Source organism: Microcaecilia unicolor, chromosome 4 (genome assembly GCF_901765095.1).
Source record: "Microcaecilia unicolor chromosome 4, aMicUni1.1, whole genome shotgun sequence".
NCBI lineage: Eukaryota > Metazoa > Chordata > Amphibia > Gymnophiona > Siphonopidae > Microcaecilia > Microcaecilia unicolor.
Genome location: NC_044034.1, coordinates 324324000 through 324347963, shown reverse-complemented (window position 1 = coordinate 324347963; position 23964 = coordinate 324324000). Strand labels below are relative to the sequence as shown.

General features: G+C 42.5%; 1 protein-coding gene across 2 annotated transcripts in view; it reads right to left on the bottom strand.

The window, feature by feature from the left end:
* RAB11FIP1 (RAB11 family interacting protein 1) overlaps positions 1 to 13903 on the bottom strand; it is a 62159-nt gene extending 48256 nt beyond the window's left edge. For both annotated transcript variants that reach the window (XR_003941999.1, XM_030201951.1), the window contains exon 1: positions 13445 to 13903. Coding sequence is in view for 1 of the 2 variants with exons in the window: in XM_030201951.1 (XP_030057811.1) it covers positions 13445 to 13794 (350 nt within the window). In the remaining variant the exon portion in view is untranslated. The remainder of the gene's footprint in view (positions 1 to 13444) is intronic.
* Between the last annotated feature and the right edge of the window lie 10061 nt (positions 13904 to 23964).

The window sequence follows — 23964 nt, the reverse complement described above, 5'->3', positions numbered from 1 at the left end:
GCTTTGGTTGATGTCATTGGAAATTTCTTTTAGGTCTTGTTTGAATGGGATGTAGATCGTTACGTCATCTGCATAAATGTATGGATTAAGGTTTTGATTTGAAAATAATTTTGCCAAGGGTATCATCATTAAGTTGAACAGAGTCGGCGAGAGGGGGGATCCTTGTGGTACTCCGCATTCAGGTACCCATGCGGCTGAAATGGACGAGTTAGATGTCACTTGGTATGATCTTGTGGTTAGGAATCCCTTGAACCAATTGAGGACGTTGCCTCAGATTCCGAAGTATTCAAGGATGTGTAGTAAAATTCCGTGGTCAACCATGTCGAAAGCGCTTGACATGTCAAATTGTAAAAGTAGTATATTCTTACCAGATGCAATCATTTGTTTGAATTTAGTCAGGAGAGTTAATAATACTGTTTCTGTGCTGTGGTTAGACCGAAATCCTGACTGGGAATCGTGCAGTATTGAAAATTTGTCTAGATAGTTTGTAAGTTGCTTGGTCACCAACCCTTCCGTTAATTTGGTTATTAAGGGAATGGATGCTACTGGTCTGTAGTTAGTTAGTTCACTAGCACTTTTTTTTGCGTCTTTGGGTATGGGGGTGAGTAAAAGGTTTCCTTTTTCCTTCGGGAAGAGTCCCATTTTTTAGCATGTAATTCAGGTGTTTCGTTATGTCGTTTATGAATTGTTGAGGACCAGCACCATGCTATAAGTTATCCCAAGATGCTATAGAATAACAGGTAGAAGAAAATGCCTAAGTTGGGTTGCAAAAAATTATTTTTTTTAAATTTATAGAATTTCTTTATGACTAGAATCAGCATCAATAGACAAAGGGAAAGAAGCAAGTACTAACAAGTGTAGAAGAAGTAGCCTAGGAAATAACAGTAAGTCACTCAAAACAAAAAAGGTACAATCAACTGAGGTTTATGAAACCAGACAGGGAGAAGACAAGTGCTTGGGATACAGCATTGCATTTTTTTATAATTTCAAAATGGGCACTGGTATAAATTCAAAAAGGAAATCAAATCAATTTTTCAGTTGGATCTATTAAGTACTTATTTACATATTTTAGACTGAAAACTATGGGCCTCTTTTACAAAGCCTTGCTGCCAATTCTTAGTGTAGCAATTGAGAGGAAGCCCATTTGATTCCTATAGGCTTCCTCTCATTTGTCACGCAGGAATTGCTAGTGTGGTTTTGTAAAAGAAGCCATAAGGGCCCTGTTTACTAAGCCGCACTATAGATGCACTACCGTTTTTAGCGTGCGCTAACGCTAGAGACACCCATAGTACTATATGGGTGTCTCTAGCATTTAGCGTACCTTAATAAACAGGGCCCTAAGAAAATATTTACAAGTAAAAGCAGTCTTGTGCAACTGAACATGCCATGGTGACTTCTACTGGATATATTCCCAAGGACAATAATTTTAGCTGCTTGGACGTTTTACCACAGTTTATATTGCATTCATACAGTGCTAAATTTGTCTTTTTCAGTCTCCATTCTTAGACCAACAACACACAGATTATCAGTTTAGGAAATGTAAATTTTGTAAGCGCTATCTCCCATGCACAAGGAAATTCACTCTCCCACACACAGATTTTTGCATGATCATTAATTCTTCCTGACAAAATGCTGATTGCGTTGATACAGCTTTTTTTTTTTTAAACAAAACAATCTTTTAGAAGATCCTCCAAATACAGCCAAAGCAGCAGCTAAGAAAAATCAATCAACAGTACACTAAACATAGTAATGAACTTATCTTTCCCGGTGAAATAGTCTAGGTTCTCAAAATGCCTTTAACAACAGTTTTGTATTGTAATGACAACCATAAAATCTAACCTGCTATATACCAATTACATATATACCCAGATTCTCTTACACATCTCATCCTCTATGGAATGGGTTTATATCCTGCTTTATGTAACCCTTTTATTTTTACCATCTCCAAAAATGATGAAGCTAAATAATTTTCCTGTGCTTTAACAAACGGGATCTTTTACTAAGCCGATGTAGTGTTTTTTTTTAGTTCACAATAGAAATCAGCTGGCGGTTACACTGAGATGCCCATTATATTCCTATGGGCCTCTCGGCACTTACCGCCAGCTAATTTCTAGCACAAGCTAAAAACACTACAGCAGCTTAGTAAAAAGACCCCAAAAGTGCTGAAGAACAATTCAAAAACCTTTTTTTTTTTGCATGGAATAAAAATGTCTAAAAATCTCTATAAAAATAGTCCATATGTTTAGGATGCTAAAAAAAGGGCTAATATAATCACAGATGGCTGGCACAACACTCTTTAATTTCTAATAAGATAGCATGGGCACACATATTTGAAATAACTGGCTAGACTTGGATAAGTTATATTTCTATAAAATTATTGAACTGTAGGTGTTATTTGAAAGGATTTATTTTATAAAAAGGCAACATAGGTGCCTATATGCCTTAATAAAATAAACACCCAGAATGCACACAAATGCACAATTCACATCTGCTCTGACACAAGTGTAAACATGCATGTGTACTCTATTCTAATATTTTATTAATTGTATATATCACAACTCCGTACCCAGGAGCACTTTCATATAACATATGTACAAGTATGCATGCTATTGGTGTTAAAACTTTTATTTTCAACAACCTCCATTATCTCGAAAGTAATGCTTGTTAAAATGTTATCGCATCACCATTCATATACCATGTGGCTCATAAATCAAAATAAAAAAGTCCACAAAATGGCAAAAGTGGCAGACAGATGTGTTTCTCACCCGAAAATGTTAGAAAACCATACAATCAAAATATTTAAAAAAAAAAAAAAAAAACCAACGTTTAAGTCTGATATTCGCCGAAAATAGTCCATCCAATCAGCGGCGTAGCAAGGCCGGCTGACACCCGGGGCGGGTCGCCGCTGCGCACCCCCCCCCCCCGGGTGCAGCACAGTCCACCCCCCCCTCGACACGCACAACCCCCCCCCCCCCCCCCGGAGTGCATCTTTACTGCTGGTGCTCCACCCCGCCGAGTGCACGTCGTCTCTGGGAGCTGCGTCGGCTCCGTTGGTTCCCCTGCTTTCTCTGCCCCGGAACAGGAAGTAACCTGTTCCGGGGCAAAGAAAGCAGGTAACCAGCGGCGCCGACACCCCCCCAGCGCGTGCACCCAGGGCGCACCGCCCCACCACCCCCCTTCCTACACCACTGCATCCAATCTGCCCCAACAAGATAAACTCATAGCATAAAGTATGGTGCAATACTACATATGCATACTTGATCTTTAGAAAGCTTTATAGATAGATTTGCAAAGAGAAGTGTGTTAGATGTACTGGAAGGGTGGGGAGGAAGGTCTTGCATGCTTATTTGCTTAAGAAAATGCAGTACAGATGAGGAAGATAAATGTTGTCCTGAGTAAGGAACAAGATCTTAAAAGTGGTCACACACTATGGTTAGAATAGTTATGGGCATAATCGAAAGAGAAAGGTGCCCATCTTTCAACACAAATCGGGAGATGGGTGTCCTTCTCTCAGGGGCGCCCAAATCGGCATAATCAAAAGCCGATTTTGGGCGTCCTCAACTGCTTTCCATCGTGGGGACGACCAAAGTTCCCGGGGGTGTGTCGGCAGCGTACAGAAGGCGGGACGGGGGCGTGCTTAAGAGATGGGCATCCTCGGCCGATAATGGGAAAAAGAAGGGCGTCCCTGACGAGCATTTGGCCGACTTTACTTGGTCCATTTTTTTTCACGACCAAGCCTCGAAAAGGTGCCCGAACTGACCAGATGACCACCGGAGGGAATCAGGGATGACCTCCCCTTACTCCCCCAGTGGTCACCAACCCCCTCCCACCCTAAACAAAAATATTTTGTGCCAGCCTCTATGCCAGCCTCAAATGTCATACTCTGGTCTATCACAGCAGTTTGCAGGTCCCTGGAGCAGTTTTAGAGGGTGCTGTGCACGTCAGGCAGGCGGACCCAAGCCCATCCCCCCATCCCGTTACACTTGTGGTGGTAAATGTGAGCCCTCCAAAACCCACTGCACCCACATCTAGGTGCCCCCCTCATCCCTAAGGGCTATGGTAGTGGTGTACAGTTGTGGGGAGTGGGTTTTGGGAGGGCTCAGCACACAAGGTAAGGGAGCTATGCACCTGGGAGCAGTTTCTTAAGTCCACTGCAGTGCTCCCTAGGGTGCCCGGTTGGTGTCCTTAATTACATGTTGAGTGAAGAAAAATTGTCTCAGATTCGTTTTAAAATTTACTACTTTGTAGCTTCATTGAAAGCCCCTTAGTCCTAGTATTGTTGGAAAGAGTAAACAGACACTTCGTGTCTACATTTTCCACTCCACTCATTATTTTATAGACCTCTATCATATATCCCCTCAGTCTTCTTTTCTCTAAGCTGAGGAGCCCTAGCCACTTTAGCCTTTCCTCATAGGGAAGTCGTCCCATTCTCTATCATTTTTGTTGCCCTTCTCTGCACCTTTTCTAAATTCCACTATATCTTTCTTGAAATGCGGTGACCAGAATTGAACACAATGTTCGAGGTGCGGTCGCACCATGGAGTGATACAAAGGCATTATAACATCCTCATTTTTGTTTTCCATTCCTTTCCTAATACCTAACCATTCTATTTGCTTTCTTAGCCGCAGCAGCACACTGAGCAGAAGGTTTCAACGTATCATCAACGACGACACCTTTCTTGGTAGGTGACTCCTAACGTGGAACCTTGCATTACGTAGACATAATTCGGGTACCTCTTTCCCACATGCATCACTTTAAACTTCCTCACATTAAATGTCATCTGCCATTTAGATGCCCAGTCTCCCAGTCTCGTAACCTATGAAGTCTAAGTGCTTTGAAAATGAGCCCCAAAATGTAATAAAGACCTTGAATTATCCAGCCAGTCAATCCACTGCAGGACTCTGGCACCCAAAGACAGATAACATGGTCTCTCAAAAGAATGTAGTCAAGCAAGCTGGTTGCTCAACTGGAACCTGTAATGTAATGAATAGAATGACGTGACCTGCCTGAGGATGAGAACAAGTGTGTGGCCACTGCATGGCAATAATCCAAGTTTCTATTGCATGTGTTGTGAAAGTACGACAGCAATTTTGAAATACTAAAAACTATTTATAGTCATCCAAACTAAACCACTCACATGCAATGTGACTACCACAAAATAAGTAGTTAAACAAAGTGGTATGTTTTGTTCCACAGATCAATAAGGAGACGGAACAAAGCCCACCACCCTATTCCAGTAAGAACTAAAAAAAAAAAAACCCCATATGACTCCACATCTACTTTGCCTGGAAAACCAAAGTATTTAAAAAATGGAGACGAAACCAAGAAATGTTACACATCCTGATTAAACCTTTGATAATTGATACTGAAATATTTTTGTAATAACTGCTTAAGCCTTGTGCTCCTACATTAATATAAAATATTAAAGATGATATAACTACAACACAAACTTATCATAGATGACACCATATTGATTCAGTCCTTTACTCATCGTTATGTGCTGTTTTTATTCTTTCCAATCCTACAGAATGTTGAAAAGAAATTATACATAAGGGATTAAGAATATTTGTCTGTCTGGTGGCACAATAACTCTGAAAACTTAATGCAAGGGGACCAAATTTGTCATGAGGGAGATTTAAAAAAAAAAAAAAAAAAAGGTAGTATATCAAGAATCTAAGAAACAAAGAGGCATATTTTCAAAGCACTTTGGGAGGCTAAGTTCCATATGTTTCTATGGAACTTTGGGAGGATAAGTGCTTTGAAAATAAGCCTCAAAGTAGAGAAAGACCATATTGCTAAATGTATTTCTGTCAGAAAAGCAAATACACTTAGAAGGATCCAAAGTATAGCAGTTCTATAAGACATGCTCTCTGTCCAGAGAAGAGAAGGAAACCAAGAAAAACCATACAAATTGCAACAGCAAAAGCAAAATAGTGGGAAAGACCAAACAAAAATTAAAAGGGTGATACCAATATTAAAACGACCTTTGCTGTCAATGCTAAGAGTTCATACGGATTCAACACGAACTGTGTTTCAGCTCCATCGCCTGCATCAGGAATCCACAAAAACTGAATTAGATGACTCTTGTGAAGAACGCTATCTGGAGCTTTAAGATATTATTCCTCACTATGTTGCTTGGTTTGAACAAGAAGGACTCTAGATTAGTAAGTCCTAAACTACGGTTTTCAATGACTCCTGATCCAGGCATCAGAGCCGAAACTCAGCCCATGTCAAGTCCGTATCAACTCTTAGGATTGACAATAAAGGACATTTTGATATTGTTATCATCCTTCTCTTTTCTGCATGTTTTATGTACCATACTCTACTCCCACCCTTCTACCAAATTGCTGCTACACCTCTATCCATGCTTGGTTTTTCCATTTGTATTTCAATTTTGTTGTTGTTGTAACTTCTTATTTGAACCATGTACTATTGGATGCACTGTGCACTGCCAACTAGTGATGGAGAATCATCGCAATACCTGTTGATGTGGGACAGTGAATCCACCTTCAAATCTGTTGACTGTAGCATTTAACGTTAGATATAGTTGGTTTCATTTTACTATTCTTTTCTACCCCCTGAATGTTTCCGTACTACTCCATTGAAACTGCCCCAGCCTCTCTTCATACTAGGTCATAGTCACATACAGAGAGGAGGTGGAAAAATTGCATACGTAATACTCCATTTTCTCTTTCTATATTTTTCGTTTCTATTCTTAAGATCTCTTGTGTGTCATAAACCAACAAACAACCAAATACAGCAATACAAAACAGCATCAAATATGAACAGGTGTTATGATATATATTTTTAGAATACTCCCTTCCACCAACCCCCCCCCCCCCCCCAATTAAAAAGAAAAATACAATAATTCACCATGTATAGGCCACATCTCCAGAGAGCGAAACAAACAACAATTAAGCATTTAACAATCTACTACAGGCCACAGTCATCAAGGACACCAAAAATGGTTCCCAAATAGTACAAAATTTAGATCCATGGACTGAATCAAAATCAGAAAATTCACAGCGTTCCATGGAAACTTGTGTAATCATGAAAGATCTCCAATGGGCCAAAGGCAGTAGCTCTGGTTGAAGCAAGCAAAAAAGAACACACTTAACACCCAATAAGACTGCTCATTTAACAAATCCTTGAGAACACTTAGGTGTGGGACACTGGATGTCATACACTCCAAAAAGGGCCAAAGGCCACAGAACCCAATGTGTCTTCCAGAGTGATGAGATATGCACTCCCAGAGACCGCCAACAGCGTCTAATGAATGGGCATGTCTAGAACATGTGGCCCAAAGTACCCATTGAAGCATGACATTTCAAACAGCAACCAGTAGCATCCAAATGGGCCAGATGAGTACAATGTGGAGAAACACAGAGCCGCATGTAAGTTTATATTGCTGTTCCCAATGCAAAACATGTTTACTAAGCAAATGGCTACTCCAGATAATTTTAAGTAAATGGGTGTCAGATACCACAGTAGCCAAATCCATGGACCATCTTTGTGCCACCTTCTTGAGTTCAAAATGAGGGGTAAGTCCAACAATTCCTGATGGTGATAGCGTAATGGCACGCATACTTGCCATATACTAGTCTAGACTATAAGTTTTGGGAAGTTTCTCATATATCTCAGCAGTCAATGCTGAAGCAGGCAGAGATGATACAATGTTTGAGTTGCAAGTAAGAAAACACATCCTTGTCATCTAAATAGAGAAAGATAAGGCTGTACGAGTCCAGCCTTTGTAACTACCTGAAAGAGAAAAGTTAAGCCTTTCTGTCGCCAGGACCAGAAGCGAGCCACCAACATTCCCAGTAAAAAATCACAATTACCCTGAACAGGCAACAGAGGTGTTACCTGGGGTAGCAACTTCAGGGCTTTACAAACCCAGCACTATACTGCATAGAGATGGCAAAAACACTGATAAGTATGACAAAAGGACTTCAGATGTGAAACCCTAGCACGCAACACGTAACTAAAGTGAAAAGGGTGGGATAGAACAGTCTCGGTTGGAGTATATGAAAAGTGAGATGTGCCCCAATACCAATCGTTAATGTGTCGCATGCCACAGACCAAGGAAACTAAACGGACTGATAATAAACCCAACCCCCTCCCCTGTTCCCTAAAAAAATAAGCTCTAGATAATGGTAGCCGGTCTTGCTTCCCGTTCCATAAATAAGCATTAAGCAATTTCACCAAGCACTTATCCTGTTTCACACTAAGTACAAATAGTAGCATTTGACAAAGCCGATGAGGTAACATGACCACATTGTACAACGCCACTTTCCCCATTAACGACAAGGGCTAAGACTACCAGGCTTTCAACTTAAGTTTTAGTTTATGTAAAAAGGTGTTCCAAATTCTGAGAAAACAAAGTTGCAAGGTCTCAAGGCAAGTAGATACCTAGATATTTAATTTATCCCGCCATCCACGTTAAAGGGAATTCCTCCTGCCAAAGGGTACAAACAAAATTTTGAAAAGGTAGCGCTGTGGATTTTTGAAGGTTCAACCTAGATTCAAAATAATAGTGAAATTCATCAACTAAATCCAACACATGTTAAGGAGTGCTGGGGGATAGAAAGCACCAACACATCATCCGCATCCCTACTGGCATTCTACGTGCATCAGTTTTCTCTATACTTGGCTTTCTTTGTTTTGCTTAAATTTCCACATCTTGACCAATCTTTTATGCTATCACTCAAACCTGCTTATTTACTTGTTTTATAATTTTAGACAGCCTTTCTTGAAGGCTCAAAACAAAATACAGTAAATGGACTAATAACATGCAAAACAAGAAACACCAAAATAAACATGAGACAAACAAGTTAAATGTGAATCACTTTGGGTCTAGTATTGAAAAAGGCAGTGTCAAAAACAGAACAGAATAGATCTTCTGCCAGATCTTCTACCTCCCTTCATCTCATGCGCTCATCTGAGACACGTCCTTCCAACTGATCTTCATACAACATCCCCAACAACTGCAGGCTTCTCTAGCCTCAGCTAAGGTCTGTGTTCATGACTCTACAAGATAGACTGGCCAAAAATGGGAAAATAACAAGGTGGAAACCACTGATAACAGTAACATCAATGCTCATCTCGCATTTGTAAAATCACACTTGGATGATCCCCATGCCTTTTGGGATAATGCTCTATTAACAGACAAGACTATACAGGTCCCATTATGTCCGGTGTAAAGCAAATACAGCATTCCACAATAAGAATATCATACCAAACAGTCAAATATGGTGGTGTGGGGATGCTTGGCTGCCTCAGGACCTAGAAAACTTGCCATTATTGAAGAAACCATGAATTCTGCACTATATCAGAAAATTCTTAAAGAGAATGCTCAGTCATCTGTCCATGAGCTGAAGCGTATTCAGGTTTCACAGCAAGATAACAATCCACAACAGAAAAGCAAGTCTACATCTGAATGGCTGAGGAGAAACAAAATTAAAGTTTTGGACTGGCCTAGCTGAAGTCCTGATTTGAACCCAACAGAGATTCTGTGGCTGGACCTGAAATGAGCAGTTCACACACAAAAACTATAAATTTGTCTGAAATAAAACGGTTCTCCAAAGAAGAGTGGGCCAATCCCTCGACAGCAATATTAAAATACTAATATCAAATTATAGCAAGCGTTTGGTTGCAAATTATTGCTGCTAAAGGTGGTACAACCAGTTAAGTTTAGGGGACAAGTTACTTTTTCACAAGGGTGATATGGATGTTAGATGTCATTTATTTTAATGAACAAAGCTGTGTTACGTTTACTGTTCTGTATATTACATTTTGTTTACAGATCAGACAGAAACCATTCTATGTGACATGTGTAATGATAGGAAACATGGAGAGGGGAAGAAGGCTTTATCGCATCACTGTACTGTTTTCCCAATGTCCTAATTTCTGACAACTAAGGTACAAAAGCTATTTCAACAGATTCTACCTTTTATAAACAGTTCTACACATTGTGTCTGGAAAAGCAGAAACTCCACACTACTGCTTTACTTCTACCTTCTTCATTTTAAGAAGAGGTCCTTGCCAACCTGCTCATCATGTGACCATATTGTTTTGCATGTGAAGTTTTGTATGGTCTATTATAAACACTATGAAAACAGGAGTGGTTTCCATCACTACTTAAGTTCTTCATTTTTTATTTTTTGAACATATCCGCTGATCTTTTTCAAGTTTTCAATCGAGCCAAACACAATAAGTGTAAAGAGATGCCAAAGGTAATATCACTTTTTAAATTCGTGCATTCAATTAGCACAGTTCAATAAAGTTAAAAAAAAAAAAAAGTACTAACCAGCTTGAGAGCTACAAAGATCTCCCCTCTCACTTTTGTCTGATACTTCATTGTTTGAGAAAAGATCTGTGAAACTATTACACTGGTTTTGCTTTTCAGTCAAACATTGGCACATTTGTTATATTTTTGACACCCAAAGTATTTATCTAAACAGTGTGGCTGTAAAAATGTGTTTAATACCTATATAGGTTTCTATACAGTCTGGGCAAATGAAGACGTTTTTAGGATTTAAAAACTTACTTGTAAGTTATTTAGTGCACAAAAAATTTGACACTGTCTCACTCTTAGCACTACATCACCAACATAAAAAAGAAATAATTCACTGCCACACCTGCTTGTTAGTTCATCCGTGGGTGGATCACATTCCCATCCAAATGAACTGGTAAATTATTAATGCTGTATTTTGGTTTCCTTGTACTACACCTGTTTCATATATATATTGCAGTATGAAACAACTTTTATAGATGACTTTTAGCAATTGTCTGAATTTGATCACAGCACTGTTGCAAACGGGTCAATAAAGTGAATTTTATTCCACAGAGTTGTACATGATCCTGCATGTCACATTATGTAGCTATAAACAGTGAGTTATTCTCACTCTTGCATATGTTCACAACTGTGAAATAACTCAGCTTTTTTGGCCAGACAGTAGCAGCAATGCACAGAAGTATACAACAGAAAGTGTATTACCTCTAAAAACGTAGGATAAAAGGGGCTAGTGTTAATGTACACAAAGAGAAACCAACAAACCTCACTTTACAGGGCTAGATTTACTGAAGTACATTACTGCACGCTAACATGCATTAATTTGTTTTACTTATCTATTTACTAATAATACATAGTGATAAGGTAGTGCACTTTAGTAAATTTAGCCCTTAAAGGGGAAAATCTCTTGTAATTATTAATCTGACCAGAATATATCACTGCTATAAACAAGCCACACAAAAATATTTCCATACTAGGTTAGCAAAATGACTGACAACATCTAGACTTCATTCTCTTCTGGCTAATTAACACTGGTTTTGTCCATACTTGTTATATCTTGAAACTCTATATGCAAATAAGGAAATAAATCTTTGCGATTTACAAGTCAACCAACAGTATGCAGAAAGCTGTGCGTAACAAACTGAATCAAAAAGTTTTGTTTACCAATGCAGAAAGCTAATCATAAACAAATTTAAAGCTGGCAAAACTTGTGCAAAACTGTCAGGCAGGTTACCCTGATTAGTTCACAAGGTTCTGCATGTCCGAGAATGTCAGCACACGTGTGTGGCAATGTTATTCTGTGGACAAATATCAGTCTACAAAAATTTCTTCCACATAAAGGACTAGCGTCTTTAAGTGGTGCCTAAAAAAAATCACCACCGAAAAAAATAGCACTTAATACCAGGAACTGCGACTATATTTAGGCGTGACCATTTACACCAATGAAAACCTGGTATAAATCCCCATGTGTAAATTAGGCGCGGTTCCCGGTAATTCTATAACACACATACATTTTAGGAACGACTGACCTGCCCATGCCCCTCTCATGACCACGCCCCCTTTTTAGATCCACACACTAGAATTTAGGCACATCTCTTTATATTATTATTATGTTTATATTTATAGTATTGCTAATTAGTGCAGATAATTGCTTATTGCCATTTATTGGCACTGATTAGCTCACTAACTAAGTTGCATACACAAATTTGGATGCAAGTCTAAATTGCACGCACAGCTCAAATCACCATATATAGAATCTGGGGGAGGGGGGGGGAAATGTTACATTTATACGCAGAACAACATTTAAGTCAATGTAACATAGTAATATAGTAGATGATGGTAGATAAAGACCTGTATGGTCCATCCAGTCTACCCAAGATAAAGCTTATTACATATGGTATGTGATACTTCATATGTATACCTGGTCTTGATTTGTTCTTGCCATTTTCAGGGCATAGACTGTAGAAGTCTGCCCAGCACTGGCCTTATTTTCCAATTTCTCAGCACAATATACAAATGCAATTTTTTTTCTGCTTCTACGTGGGTGCAGAACAGTCACTTCCCGTACTATCTTAAAAGTTGTGGGTACTGTTATGCTTGCAGCAAAGATGAAACTGGCATTAAGTGCACTCTGACCCTACTACAAAAGGATGAAATAATCCTTCTATGCTTGGTCAGACCTAGCAAGTTCTAGCACTGTGCTGGCCTTAAATCTTCTATGTACTTCTCTGCACTGGGGCTGAATAGCAAATATCCTCCTTACCATTCATTTTAGTGTTCTATGCATAGACTCATGCAGCACTATCTTCTTAAAAAAAAAAATAAAAGAAAACCCTGCTTCTCTATCACACAGACATAAATTCTGCATCAGCCCCAGGATTTAAGAGAAATGTTTTTTTTTCTTATCCCTGCATTCATATTTGCTTAGTTTATTAGTCTAAATCATTTTAATTATTTTTCAAAGAAGTTCATTTTGTTTTCAGTTAGTATATAAGACCATGAAGTAGCATGAGGATTTCACCACTCTATCCCTTCCTTCCTTCCTAGGAAGTGACTGAGAGTTTCTATTATACCTTTAATTATCGTTATACAAGACAGAGAGAGAAACTTCCTGTATGTAATCATTTAATTACAGTGCTTCCTGGACCTTCATTTAAAATATAGGCATGCAGATTACCTATGTGACTAACCAGTCAGTATCTCAAGATACCAACTTTGAGGCAACTATAGTCACGTTCAAAAAACCAGGAATAAACGTGAGCTTTAAGGCGCTCTTGTTATTCTTGTGAGTTGTGGTGGGAGACTGGGGGTTGTTTTCTAAAGCCCATGTCTTGCCATGACACTCATTGGGCTTTGCTGGAAGTCTAGGGATAGCCAGATAAAATAGCCCCCTATATTTCTCCCACCTCCCTATCCCCCACCTTTATGTTCTGGGCTAAAGTACGCGTACTGCAGATAGCCTCCTTCTTGTCTTGTTACCCTTAGGTTTTTCTTATGGCCCTCAGAGGAATTAAACTGAAGAAGAAAAATAGACTGGGCTTATTTTGGTGCTATTTGGATCTTCTTGTGGTTCACCCTGTAGACAGAGATAAGAGAGAAAAACAGAGACAGAGAGTCTAGGAACAGTCAGACCCGGCTTGCTTCAGCACTCACTGGCACTTCCTGCGGTTCTTGTCCTGGTGCAGATCCCACAGGTTGAGGGCAGCCTGGCCCAGGAACTTGTCTAGCCCGACCAGGGCCCGGTGCATGACGATGACATAGAGAGTGCATCGCTCCTGGTTGCCCTGGTGCAGCAGCGGCAGCTCAAACGTGGCTTCCTCCTTCCAGACCGGCGCCAGGCTCTTCTCGGACACCGACGTGGAGTACTTCTCCTTGCCCAGCTGGATGATGCAGTACGCGTCGTTGGTACCAGCCTTTCCCTTGGTCCGCAGGGCCTTCGCTTGTAGCACAGTCACCTGCACGTGAGTGGGGAACCAAACCTGTGACTGCTGGATCAGAGACATGTTTATGAGGGCGAAGAATTCACTGTCGGGTTCGCCCTCGGATTCTGGATACCGCTGTATCGGCTGCTCCCGAGCCTCGCCGCTTCCACCTTCTCTCACCTGCCGCCGCTTAGCAACTGTGCCACCACGAGCCGCCGCGTCGCTAAGGTAACCTACTTAGATCTCGCGAGAGTGGAGGCACGCGCGTGCCAAGCCTCGATCTGGACGCGCCGTACCTCCTTCCCTCCCCTGTGTGACTGAGTTATGAGGAGGGAAGTTAGTTTAGTGTTCTGTGTCGTATCCGTGCGTCATGTTTTAATGCCACCAAATCTTTTTGCTTTTTTATTCTGAAGAATTGTTGATACACGTCTTCTGTGTTTCTTGATGAGCCTTTTTAATTCTCTATTCTTTATGTCTTCCAGTTGAGCAGGAAAGAAGTATCTTCCTCCTCCCTGAACCTAAAATGTTCACACTTCAGACTACGAGTTTCAATTCATCATAATCTTTACCAACAGGGAGGGGTAAAGTTAAACCCGAGGTTTTTCTGGGAAGGTTCTGTATTTACGTATTGCGTTCTGAAGGAAAGTCAAACATTGCACAACACAAATTCTGCCCCACCTTGAGTTGGAGAAAGAAGGGACGTTTAAAGCAGCTACATTACGTGTGGACTGGTATGAAGCAGATGAGATTAGGAAACCTCGTGCTAGAACTCCATAACAGGGATGGGTTCTGCTCATCGAAATGTTTGCAAACAGCTCGTTAAATCTTTTTCAGGGTAGCCTCTCGCAATAACTTTGTTATATAAGTTTTTAAAACATCCAGTGCAGAACAAAGCTTCCAAAATGCAAACTCCATGAGTCAAAGGAAAGGATTTCAAATGATTTATGTGTACTTTCTCGTTCTTTGAACCTCCACCACCTACAGACATTTAAAGGGCAACTGTATAAACTAGGGGCTAACATTTACATACAGATAAATGTGTGAATATTTACTAGCATATACGTGCATGTGTTCATAAATACCCCCTAATTATATAATCATGAGTGCCCAATTTTATGCTTACCCCCAGATTCTATAGCGTGACGTAAGATGCTTGTGCAAATCCAGTTGTATTCTGGATTTGCACGTGCAACTTATTTAACAAGCCAATCATTGCTGATAATTGTCACTTAAGCAATTGTTGACACTGATTGTCATTAATTAGAATTTACGCTCAGAACTGCCTAAGCGTATCTATAAAGTGATGCATGTAAATTCTAAGTCACATGATGGCCATAGGGAAATAAAGAACCAGAGCAAATTAAACAGTGAAGTCTAACCACCAGGTAAAAAAACAAAATATGAAATAAATTAATGCTAAACCATAAAAGTGGTATATCACTAATCAGAGAGGGGTCCTTTTACTAAGCTGCGAGAAAAAGGGCCCCACGGTAACGGCAGGAGCTGTTTTTCCCACGCACTAGGGCCTTTTTTCTGCAGCTGGTAAACCCCCCTCCCCCCCCCAAAATGGCCATGTAGTGAGATAACTCATACCGCGTGGCCATGCAGTTGGGAGCCCTTACCGCCACCCACTGAGATAGCGGTAAGGGCACCCGCTGTAACCAGGCGCTAACCGGGCAGTGTGCGGTGATGCCACATTATCTCCAGGTTATCACCGCGCTAATGCGGAAATGGTGCATACTGGACTCGGAATTACAGCTGGCAGCCGTGTTGGGCCAGCTTTTAATCCTGGAAGAGTGAGTAGTAAACCCACGTTGGGCTTACTGCCATTCTGTAACAGGGCCCCATAGTCAACTGTGCACACTATGGAGTGAATTCTATATATGGCATTGAAAAAAACCCTATTCTATAAGCCGCACTTAAAGCTAGATGTGGTTTATAGAATAGTGCTTACACCCGGGGATTGCGCCTAATTTTAGACAAGGCTGTTTGCTCCATTTGGCGTTGTTTCTGATTTTCGGTGATAATGGAAACCAAGGACGCCCATCTCAGAAACGACCAAATGTAAGCCCTTTGGTCGTGGGAGGAGCCAGCACACTTGGGTATACATATAAAGTATCACATACCATGTAAAATGAGTTTATCTTATTGGGCAGACTGGATGGACCATACAGGTCTTTATCTGCCGTCATTTACTATGTTACTATGAATGAAACATAAAAGCAAAAGTCAGAAAACAGATTTAAAAAATGTGCCTTGAGTCCCTTATGAAATAGTACATACCAGGACATAGTCCATAAGGATGGTCCCATTACAGGAAAAAAAAAAGCACAACTGAGTGGACATCTCATCATGTACAACTGAAAATGACAACTGGAAACTGGATAGTAAAGACCGAGAACAATCATGATCGCTCTAACGTCATCTCTCCCAGAACTAGACATCATGATTTTATATATTTTATACACACGTGCATAATGAATGTAATTTCCAGAAGCTATTTATCTTGGTAAATGGGCTGTGTGGAAATTGTCTCCCATCCCTGAAGGGAAATTATGGATTGCTGATTGTTTTAGTTTATAATGCTTGACTTTAATGTTCTTTGCTGTCCCTCACCAACCGCCCAAAACTGCCATCCTAGATGAACACTTGATTTGCCTAATTGTTCAGCCAGCCCTGATTATGATTAAAGAAGAGAGAGCCCCCCCCCCCCTTATCTCTTGATATGAAAGCAATTGTTGTTTTTTAAATTTTTGAAAGATATGTTTATTTGAAATGCAACAAAATCCAGTAAGGGGCCATTAATCCAATACAAACCCATTTCTTGCTAATCATTAGCACCACCTGCTGGGTCTTTGATGTATAAGCATACATGCTTATACGTACCATGCTTTCTGAAATTGTCATTTTGCTTAGTCCTCTAGCTTTCACTGAGGTCTGTGTTTAGGGATTAAGCAGAGAAAATACTTATGAGCTGTTTCTGATTAGTTTGGGTCTAAAAATAAAAGGAGTAGCCTAATGGCTAGAGTACCAGTCTTGTTACCCAGAGGTGGCCAGTTCAAATCCCACTACTGCTCCTTGTGATCTTGGGCAAGTCACTTAACTCTCCATTACCTCAGGTACAAAATTAGATTAGATTGTGAGCCCTCCAGAGACAGAGAAGTACCCAAATGTAACAAGTAAATCAATTTTTTACTTGTTTCAAAAGTACAAAGACTAGGGGACACTCGAGGAAGTTACATGGAAATACTTTTAAAACAAATAGGAGGAAATATTTTTTCACTCAAGCAATAGTTAAGCTCTGGAACTCTTTGCCAGAGGATGTGGTAACAGCGGTTACCGTATCTGGGTTTAAAAAAGGTTTGGACAAATTCTTGGAAGAAAAGTCCATAGTCTGCTATTGAGACAGACATGGGAAGCAACTTCTTGCCTTGGGATTTGTACTATGGAGTGTTGCTATGATTTGGATTTCTGCCAGGTACTTGTGACCTGGCATGGTCACTGTTTGGAAAGCAGGATACTGGACTAGACAGACCATTGGTCTGACCCAGTATGGCTACTCTTTTGTTCTTATGTACTACTGAAAAAGGTGTGAGCAAAATCGAAATAAATTTTGCTTATCCTGAAAACCAGATCTATTCAAGGATCCTGAGGTGCTGATTTTGGGAAATCCTGAAATTGCTGGTTAAACTTGGAGCTGTAAGAGCTGATAATGAGATCTGCTGTAAAATGGAGCAGATCCAGATGCATTCATCCTTTTGTACACCAAGAAGAGCAAAAAGACACATGTGGGAGGCAGTTACCTCGTAAGCCTCCAGGTAACACATACCCCCTCCCCCCGTGTGTTAGCTGCCATGTGCTAATACCGACACAGCCCATTCACTTTGGGACCCTTTTACTAAGCAGCAGTAAGTCCGTCTCAGGCTTGCTGCGTGGCAATCCAGAGCTACTGTCGGCCCAACTTGGGCGCTGGGGGTAGTTCCACCCCCAGCACATGGCATTTCTGGAGATAGTGGAAATATTTGAAAAATATTTCCACAGGGGGTTACCCAGTGGTAATTGTGAAGTGCCCGGCTATCGCTGAGTTACCACGGGAGCCCTTACTGCCACCTCAATGGGTGACAGTAAGTGCTTCCCCTGAAATGGCTGCGCAGCAAGTATCGATTTACTGCACTTGCCCTTTCATCTTGGCCATTTTTACCCACTGTGGTGAAAGAGGCCCTGGCGCACAGCTTAGTAAAAGGTGTCCTTTGAATGGGCTATGTTGGCATTGCTGCACGGCAGCTGCTGGCGCAGCTTGGTAAACAGGGAGAATATTTTGCAAACATCTTTTTTTTTCTACAATGAGCTTGAATATGTTTCATTGCAAGCTTCAGGTTCATTTAATTTTATTTCAAATGAGTTTGAGCATTTCCTTTTGTGCTTCACAGATAATTTGAGGAGCATTGTTCACTGATGCAGACAATCGTCAACTCACCTCAAATGCACTGGATTACTGTTGTTGACCTACTTTCGGTCCAGATCCTTGGATAGTTGTTGAATGCACATAAAATCAGAGCCACCTATGATTAGGCTTATCATATGTCTGGGTTTACCTGGACATGTTCTCTTTTTGAGGGCACCAGGGGCGTCAGGTAGGTTGTTCCAGTTTGTTCGAGTTTGCGGGCAGGCTGGCTGGCGGGTCTCAGCATTCCTTCCCCTCACATACCTTATCGTGCCCTGGTCGGCCTCTTCAGGGAAGGAAAGAACCCTACTCTTTCCTACTCGGCGCTGCTGCTGACCGCTCGCTGCCGGTGCCACTTCAAAATGGCTGCAGAGACTTCAAGCGGCGGCCTCACAAGACTTCTGCAGAAGTCGTGCGAGATCACTGCTTAAAGTCTTGGCAGCTATTTTGAAGCGGCGTGGGCAGCGAGTGGTCGGTGGCAGCGCCGGGAAGCAAAGAGTTGGGTTCTTTCCTTCCCTGGAGAGGCCATTAAGCCACCAGAGCACGATAAGGTACGTGAAAGAAGGGGAGGGAATGTGGATGGAGTCATGTGGGCTTTGCAAAACTTTGAGAGATTATCAATTTGTACCAGCAAAGATAATATTTACAGTTATGAGACAAAGCCAGTGTGTGCTGAACAATGTAAAGCACAGTGACAAGGAGCTTACCATGTGAAGTTTAAGTACATGATGTACAGTGGGGGAAATAAGTATTTGATCCCTTGCTGATTTTGTAAGTTTGCCCACTGACAAAGACATGAGCAGCCCATAATTGAAGGGTAGGTTATTGGTAACAGTGAGAGATAGCACATCACAAATTAAATCCGGAAAATCACATTGTGGAAAGTATATGAATTTATTTGCATTCTGCAGAGGGAAATAAGTATTTGATCCCTCTGGCAAACAAGACCTAATACTTGGTGGCAAAACCCTTGTTGGCAAGCACAGCGGTCAGACGTCTTCTGTAGTTGATGATGAGGTTTGCACACATGTCAGGAGGAATTTTGGTCCACTCCTCTTTGCAGATCATCTCTAAATCATTAAGAGTTCTGGGCTGTCGCTTGGCAACTCGCAGCTTCAGCTCCCTCCATAAGTTTTCAATGGGATTAAGGTCTGGTGACTGGCTAGGCCTCTCCATGACCCTAATGTGCTTCTTCCTGAGCCACTCCTTTGTTGCCTTGGCTGTATGTTTGGGTCATTGTCGTGCTGGAAGACCCAGCCACGACCCATTTTTAAGGCCCTGGCGGAGGGAAGGAGGTTGTCACTCAGAATTGTACGGTACATGGCCCCATCCATTCTCCCATTGATGCGGTGAAGTAGTCCTGTGCCCTTAGCAGAGAAACACCCCCAAAACATAACATTTCCACCTCCATGCTTGACAGTGGGGACGGTGTTCTTTGGGTCATAGGCAGCATTTCTCTTCCTCCAAACACGGCGAGTTGAGTTCATGCCAAAGAGCTCAATTTTTGTCTCATCTGACCACAGCACCTTCTCCCAATCACTCTCGGCATCATCCAGGTGTTCACTGGCAAACTTCAGACGGGCCGTCACATGTGCCTTCCGGAGCAGGGGGACCTTGCGGGCACTGCAGGATTGCAATCCGTTATGTCGTAATGTGTTACCAATGGTTTTCGTGGTGACAGTGGTCCCAGCTGCCTTGAGATCATTGACAAGTTCCCCCCTTGTAGTTGTAGGCTGATTTCTAACCTTCCTCATGATCAAGGATACCCCACGAGGTGAGATTTTGCGTGGAGCCCCAGATCTTTGTCGATTGACAGTCATTTTGTACTTCTTCCATTTTCTTACTATGGCACCAACAGTTGTCTCCTTCTCGCCCAGCGTCTTACTGATGGTTTTGTAGCCCATTCCAGCCTTGTGCAGGTGTATGATCTTGTCCCTGACATCCTTAGACAGCTCCTTGCTCTTGGCCATTTTGTAGAGGTTAGAGTCTGACTGATTCACTGAGTCTGTGGACAGGTGTCTTTCATACAGGTGACCATTGCCGACAGCTGTCTGTCATGCAGGTAACGAGTTGATTTGGAGCATCTACCTGGTCTGTAGGGGCCAGATCTCTTACTGGTTGGTGGGGGATCAAATACTTATTTCCCTCTGCAGAATGCAAATAAATTCATATACTTTCCACAATGTGATTTTCCGGATTTAATTTGTGATGTGCTATCTCTCACTGTTACCAATAACCTACCCTTCAATTATGGGCTGCTCATGTCTTTATCAGTGGGCAAACTTACAAAATCAGCAAGGGATCAAATACTTATTTCCCCCACTGTATATCCAGATAAGTGATTAATTTTATGACCATGCAGGAAGGTGGGATTGAATGTAATAAATCTATAAGTTTCATATCCTGGTACTCTGTAGTCTCTATTGCAGTAAGCATGGGAAGGTCAGTTTTCAAAGCCAGGGGTAAATTATCTATCTGGAAGTTATCATCCCTTACTGTGGTTAAAAGTACATGCGTTGTTCTGTAACTTATATACTCTTTGTTGCATTTAGGTGAAGCATTCTTGGGGGTGGAAAATCAGACACCGATTTCATTTTCAAATCTGCATGTTATTTTAAATGAAAAAAAGTGCCTACAGAAGAGTATGGTTTGCCTTTGAAAATTAGTGCAAGGCCCTGGGTGGTTGGTTGGAGGGAGGGAGCTGTAAAAAAAAATGTGGGTGGAGGGAGGCTGGAAAAAAGATTGGGGAGGGGAACATACATGGGGGAAGGAGCAAAAGAGGAAAATACACAGAAGGGGATGGAGAAAAGTGGAGAGGGGAATATACTGCTCATGGATGGGAGGGAAAAGAAAGTGGGACATGCTCATGAAATGTACATTTCTAAGCATTTAATGAGCATGTCATGTACATCTTTTCATTTTGTATTTAGCAGAGTACGGAAGAAAATGTATTTCTGTTACTTTAGCAGTATTTTCATTGCTTATAGAATCAGGCTTTCTGGGGGGGGGGTCAAAGTGACTGGGTGGCACGGGGGGGGGGGGGGGGGGGGGGTAGGAGCATGACAGGGGGCAGGTAGGGACGGGGCTCAATTTTATTTTCTGTCCTCTTTTATATCACAGCAAATATGATCCAGTTCAGATTTAATGGCAGCAAAAAAGGGTTTCAAGGTGCATCCACTTTGTCCAACTTCATTCCTGTTGTGGTGTCAGAGAGCTCAGCTAAGCAGTGGCGTAGCAAGGGCGGGGCGGTGGGGGCGGTCCGCCCTGGGTGTAAACGGGTGGGGGGGTGCTCCGTCCACCCCCTCCCCCGGCGCAGCGCCTTTCACTCCCCTCGACAGTCCCCACCTGCCTACCAGCTGAGCTCCGGCAGGCACCTCCAATCTGCAGCGCTGCTGACTTTAAGAAGAAAACCGTCTCGTCATTGGCCCTTCACTACTGAGTCCCGCCCTCTGATATAACTTCCTATTTCCTCGAGGGCGGGACTCAGTGAGTGAAGGGTCAACGACGAGACGGTTTTCTTTATTTAAAGTCAGCAGCACTGCAGATTGGAGGTGCCAGCCGGAGCTCAGCTGGTAGGCAGGTGGGGGACTGTCGGGGGGAGTGAGAGGCGCTGCACCAGGGGGGGTGCCAACACCAGGGGGGGTGCCGTGTTGCACTGCACCCGGGAGGGGGGGGGGTGCACGCAGCGGAGATCCGCCCCAGGTGTCAGCCAAGCACGGAACGCCACTGCAGCTAAGCTCTGTCTTTCCCCTCTCTTTGTTTTTTTTTTTTGTTTTGTTACATTTGTACCCCATGCTTTTCCACTCATGGCAGGCTCAATGTGGCTTACATGGGGCAATGGAGGGTTAAGTGACTTGCCCAGAGTCACAAAGAATTGCCTGTGCCTGAAGTGGGAATTGAACTCAGTTCCTCAGTTCCCCAGGACCAAAGTCCACCACCCTAACCACTAGGCCACTCCTCCACTCCACTTTATAACCAGAAATCCTTTTTACTTGTTTCAAGCTGCTCCATGCACCCACCACCCTTTCTATGAAGTAATATTTCCCTTTTGCTAGGGTTACCATTCGTCCGGATTTCCCCGGACATGTCCTCTTTTTGAGGGCATGTCCGGGGCGTCCGGCGGATTTTGCCTGCACCCACGTTTGTCCGGATTTCTGGACAAACGTGGGCGCGGGTGCGGGCAGGCGCGTGCGTGTGGGCGGGCGATCGGCGCCGTGGGGTAACCCTACTCCCGTCCCCTCCCCTTCCTTACCATGTTCCCTGGTGGTCTAGTGACGTCTTCGAGGCAGGAAAGAGCCCCCTCTTTCCTGCCTGGAGCGCTGCCTCCCCTGTCTATCATCCTCCTCGGTCTGGCTGGGGATTCAAAATGGCCGCCGAGAGTTGAACTCTCGCGAGGCCACTTCAACGCTCGGTGGCCATTTTGAATCTCCAGCCAGACCGAGGAGGATGCAGCAGGCAAGGACAGGCAGCGCTCCGGGCAGGAAAGAGGGGGCTCTTTCCTGCCCCGAAGAGAAGACCCTACTAGACCACCAGGGCTAGATAGTAAGTGAGGGGGGGAATATGTGAGGGGGGGGAACCATGTGACGGGGGGCGGGGAATAGAGGGGCGGAACGAGGACCCGAAGGGGGCGTGGCGGGGGCGGGGTATGAGGAGTGGCGGGGGCGTGACATGTGTCCTCTTTTTCAGAGGACACAAAATGGTAACCCTACCTTTTGCTGCTCTTAGCTCTTTCATCTTGGAGCTATGAGTTTTGTTTTTAGTTCAGATTCAGGCTGCTCAATTTCTATTTCAGCACAAATTAAACCTACTGGAAGGCAGATTAATGTCAGGGCCAGCAGTGCTGGTCATGAGCCTCCCTGTTTGTAGGAGGAGCTGCATCCTTATACCTTGTGTTTTGTGTGGGACTGTTGTGCACTGTTATTTTTAGTCCTGTCTCCCTTTGTCTTGTCTGATTGGCTCTTTCTGACTTCAGCCCAGAGAGCAGGGAGGGATCAATATACTCTGCTTCTGGATTGCACCAGCAGTGAGTCATTAATTGTGATAATCTTGATATCAGTGGTTCCTGTGATTCTCATGTTCTTTGGTTCTTGCCTGTCTTTCGAGTTTCCAGCTGGCTGTGATTCCTGGTTTCCTGTGCCGGTGCTCAAGCTTCCATGTTCTGGATTTGTTTCTATTCCAGGTGTGTCTCATGCAGTGGTGTAGCCACCTGTTGCTGGCGAGGATGCCCAAGCCCCACCAACTGAAGAAGGGCAACCTTCGAAAGCTAATCAAGAAATGTATTAAGTTATGTCCAATAAAAAAGGTATCATCTTATCCATGTTTTATTTTGTTTGATTTCTATTGATAACCTTAAGAGTGGACTAACACGGCTACCACACTCCTCTACTCAAGAAGATGTAGAATTTTTGCAGACAGCAGTTGGTGGAAGTCCAATTTTTCTGTTAACATCTGAGTCTATTGTACAGCTAATAAACTTTGCGTATAGGTGTTCTTTGGGCCTAAATAAACTAGGATTCAGCAAGATGACTGGAACAATATTTTGAGTGTGGACCTTGTGCTCCTGCAGCCCATGTATTATATCAGGATGATGATTTTTGTATGACTTTAGCATCCAGAGTCTGATTCAGGAGAAAATTCAGTGAACAGGATAATGCAGGTCCTGAACTCTAATCCACTGGTTTTCAACATATGGGTCAGTAAAGAATTTCAAAAGGTATAAGGTTGGTGCTCCGTTAGGAAAAACTAAGCACTGCGTTGAATTATTTAAAACAAGTTACTCTTTCCAGTTTAAGTTTATAATCCTGGGA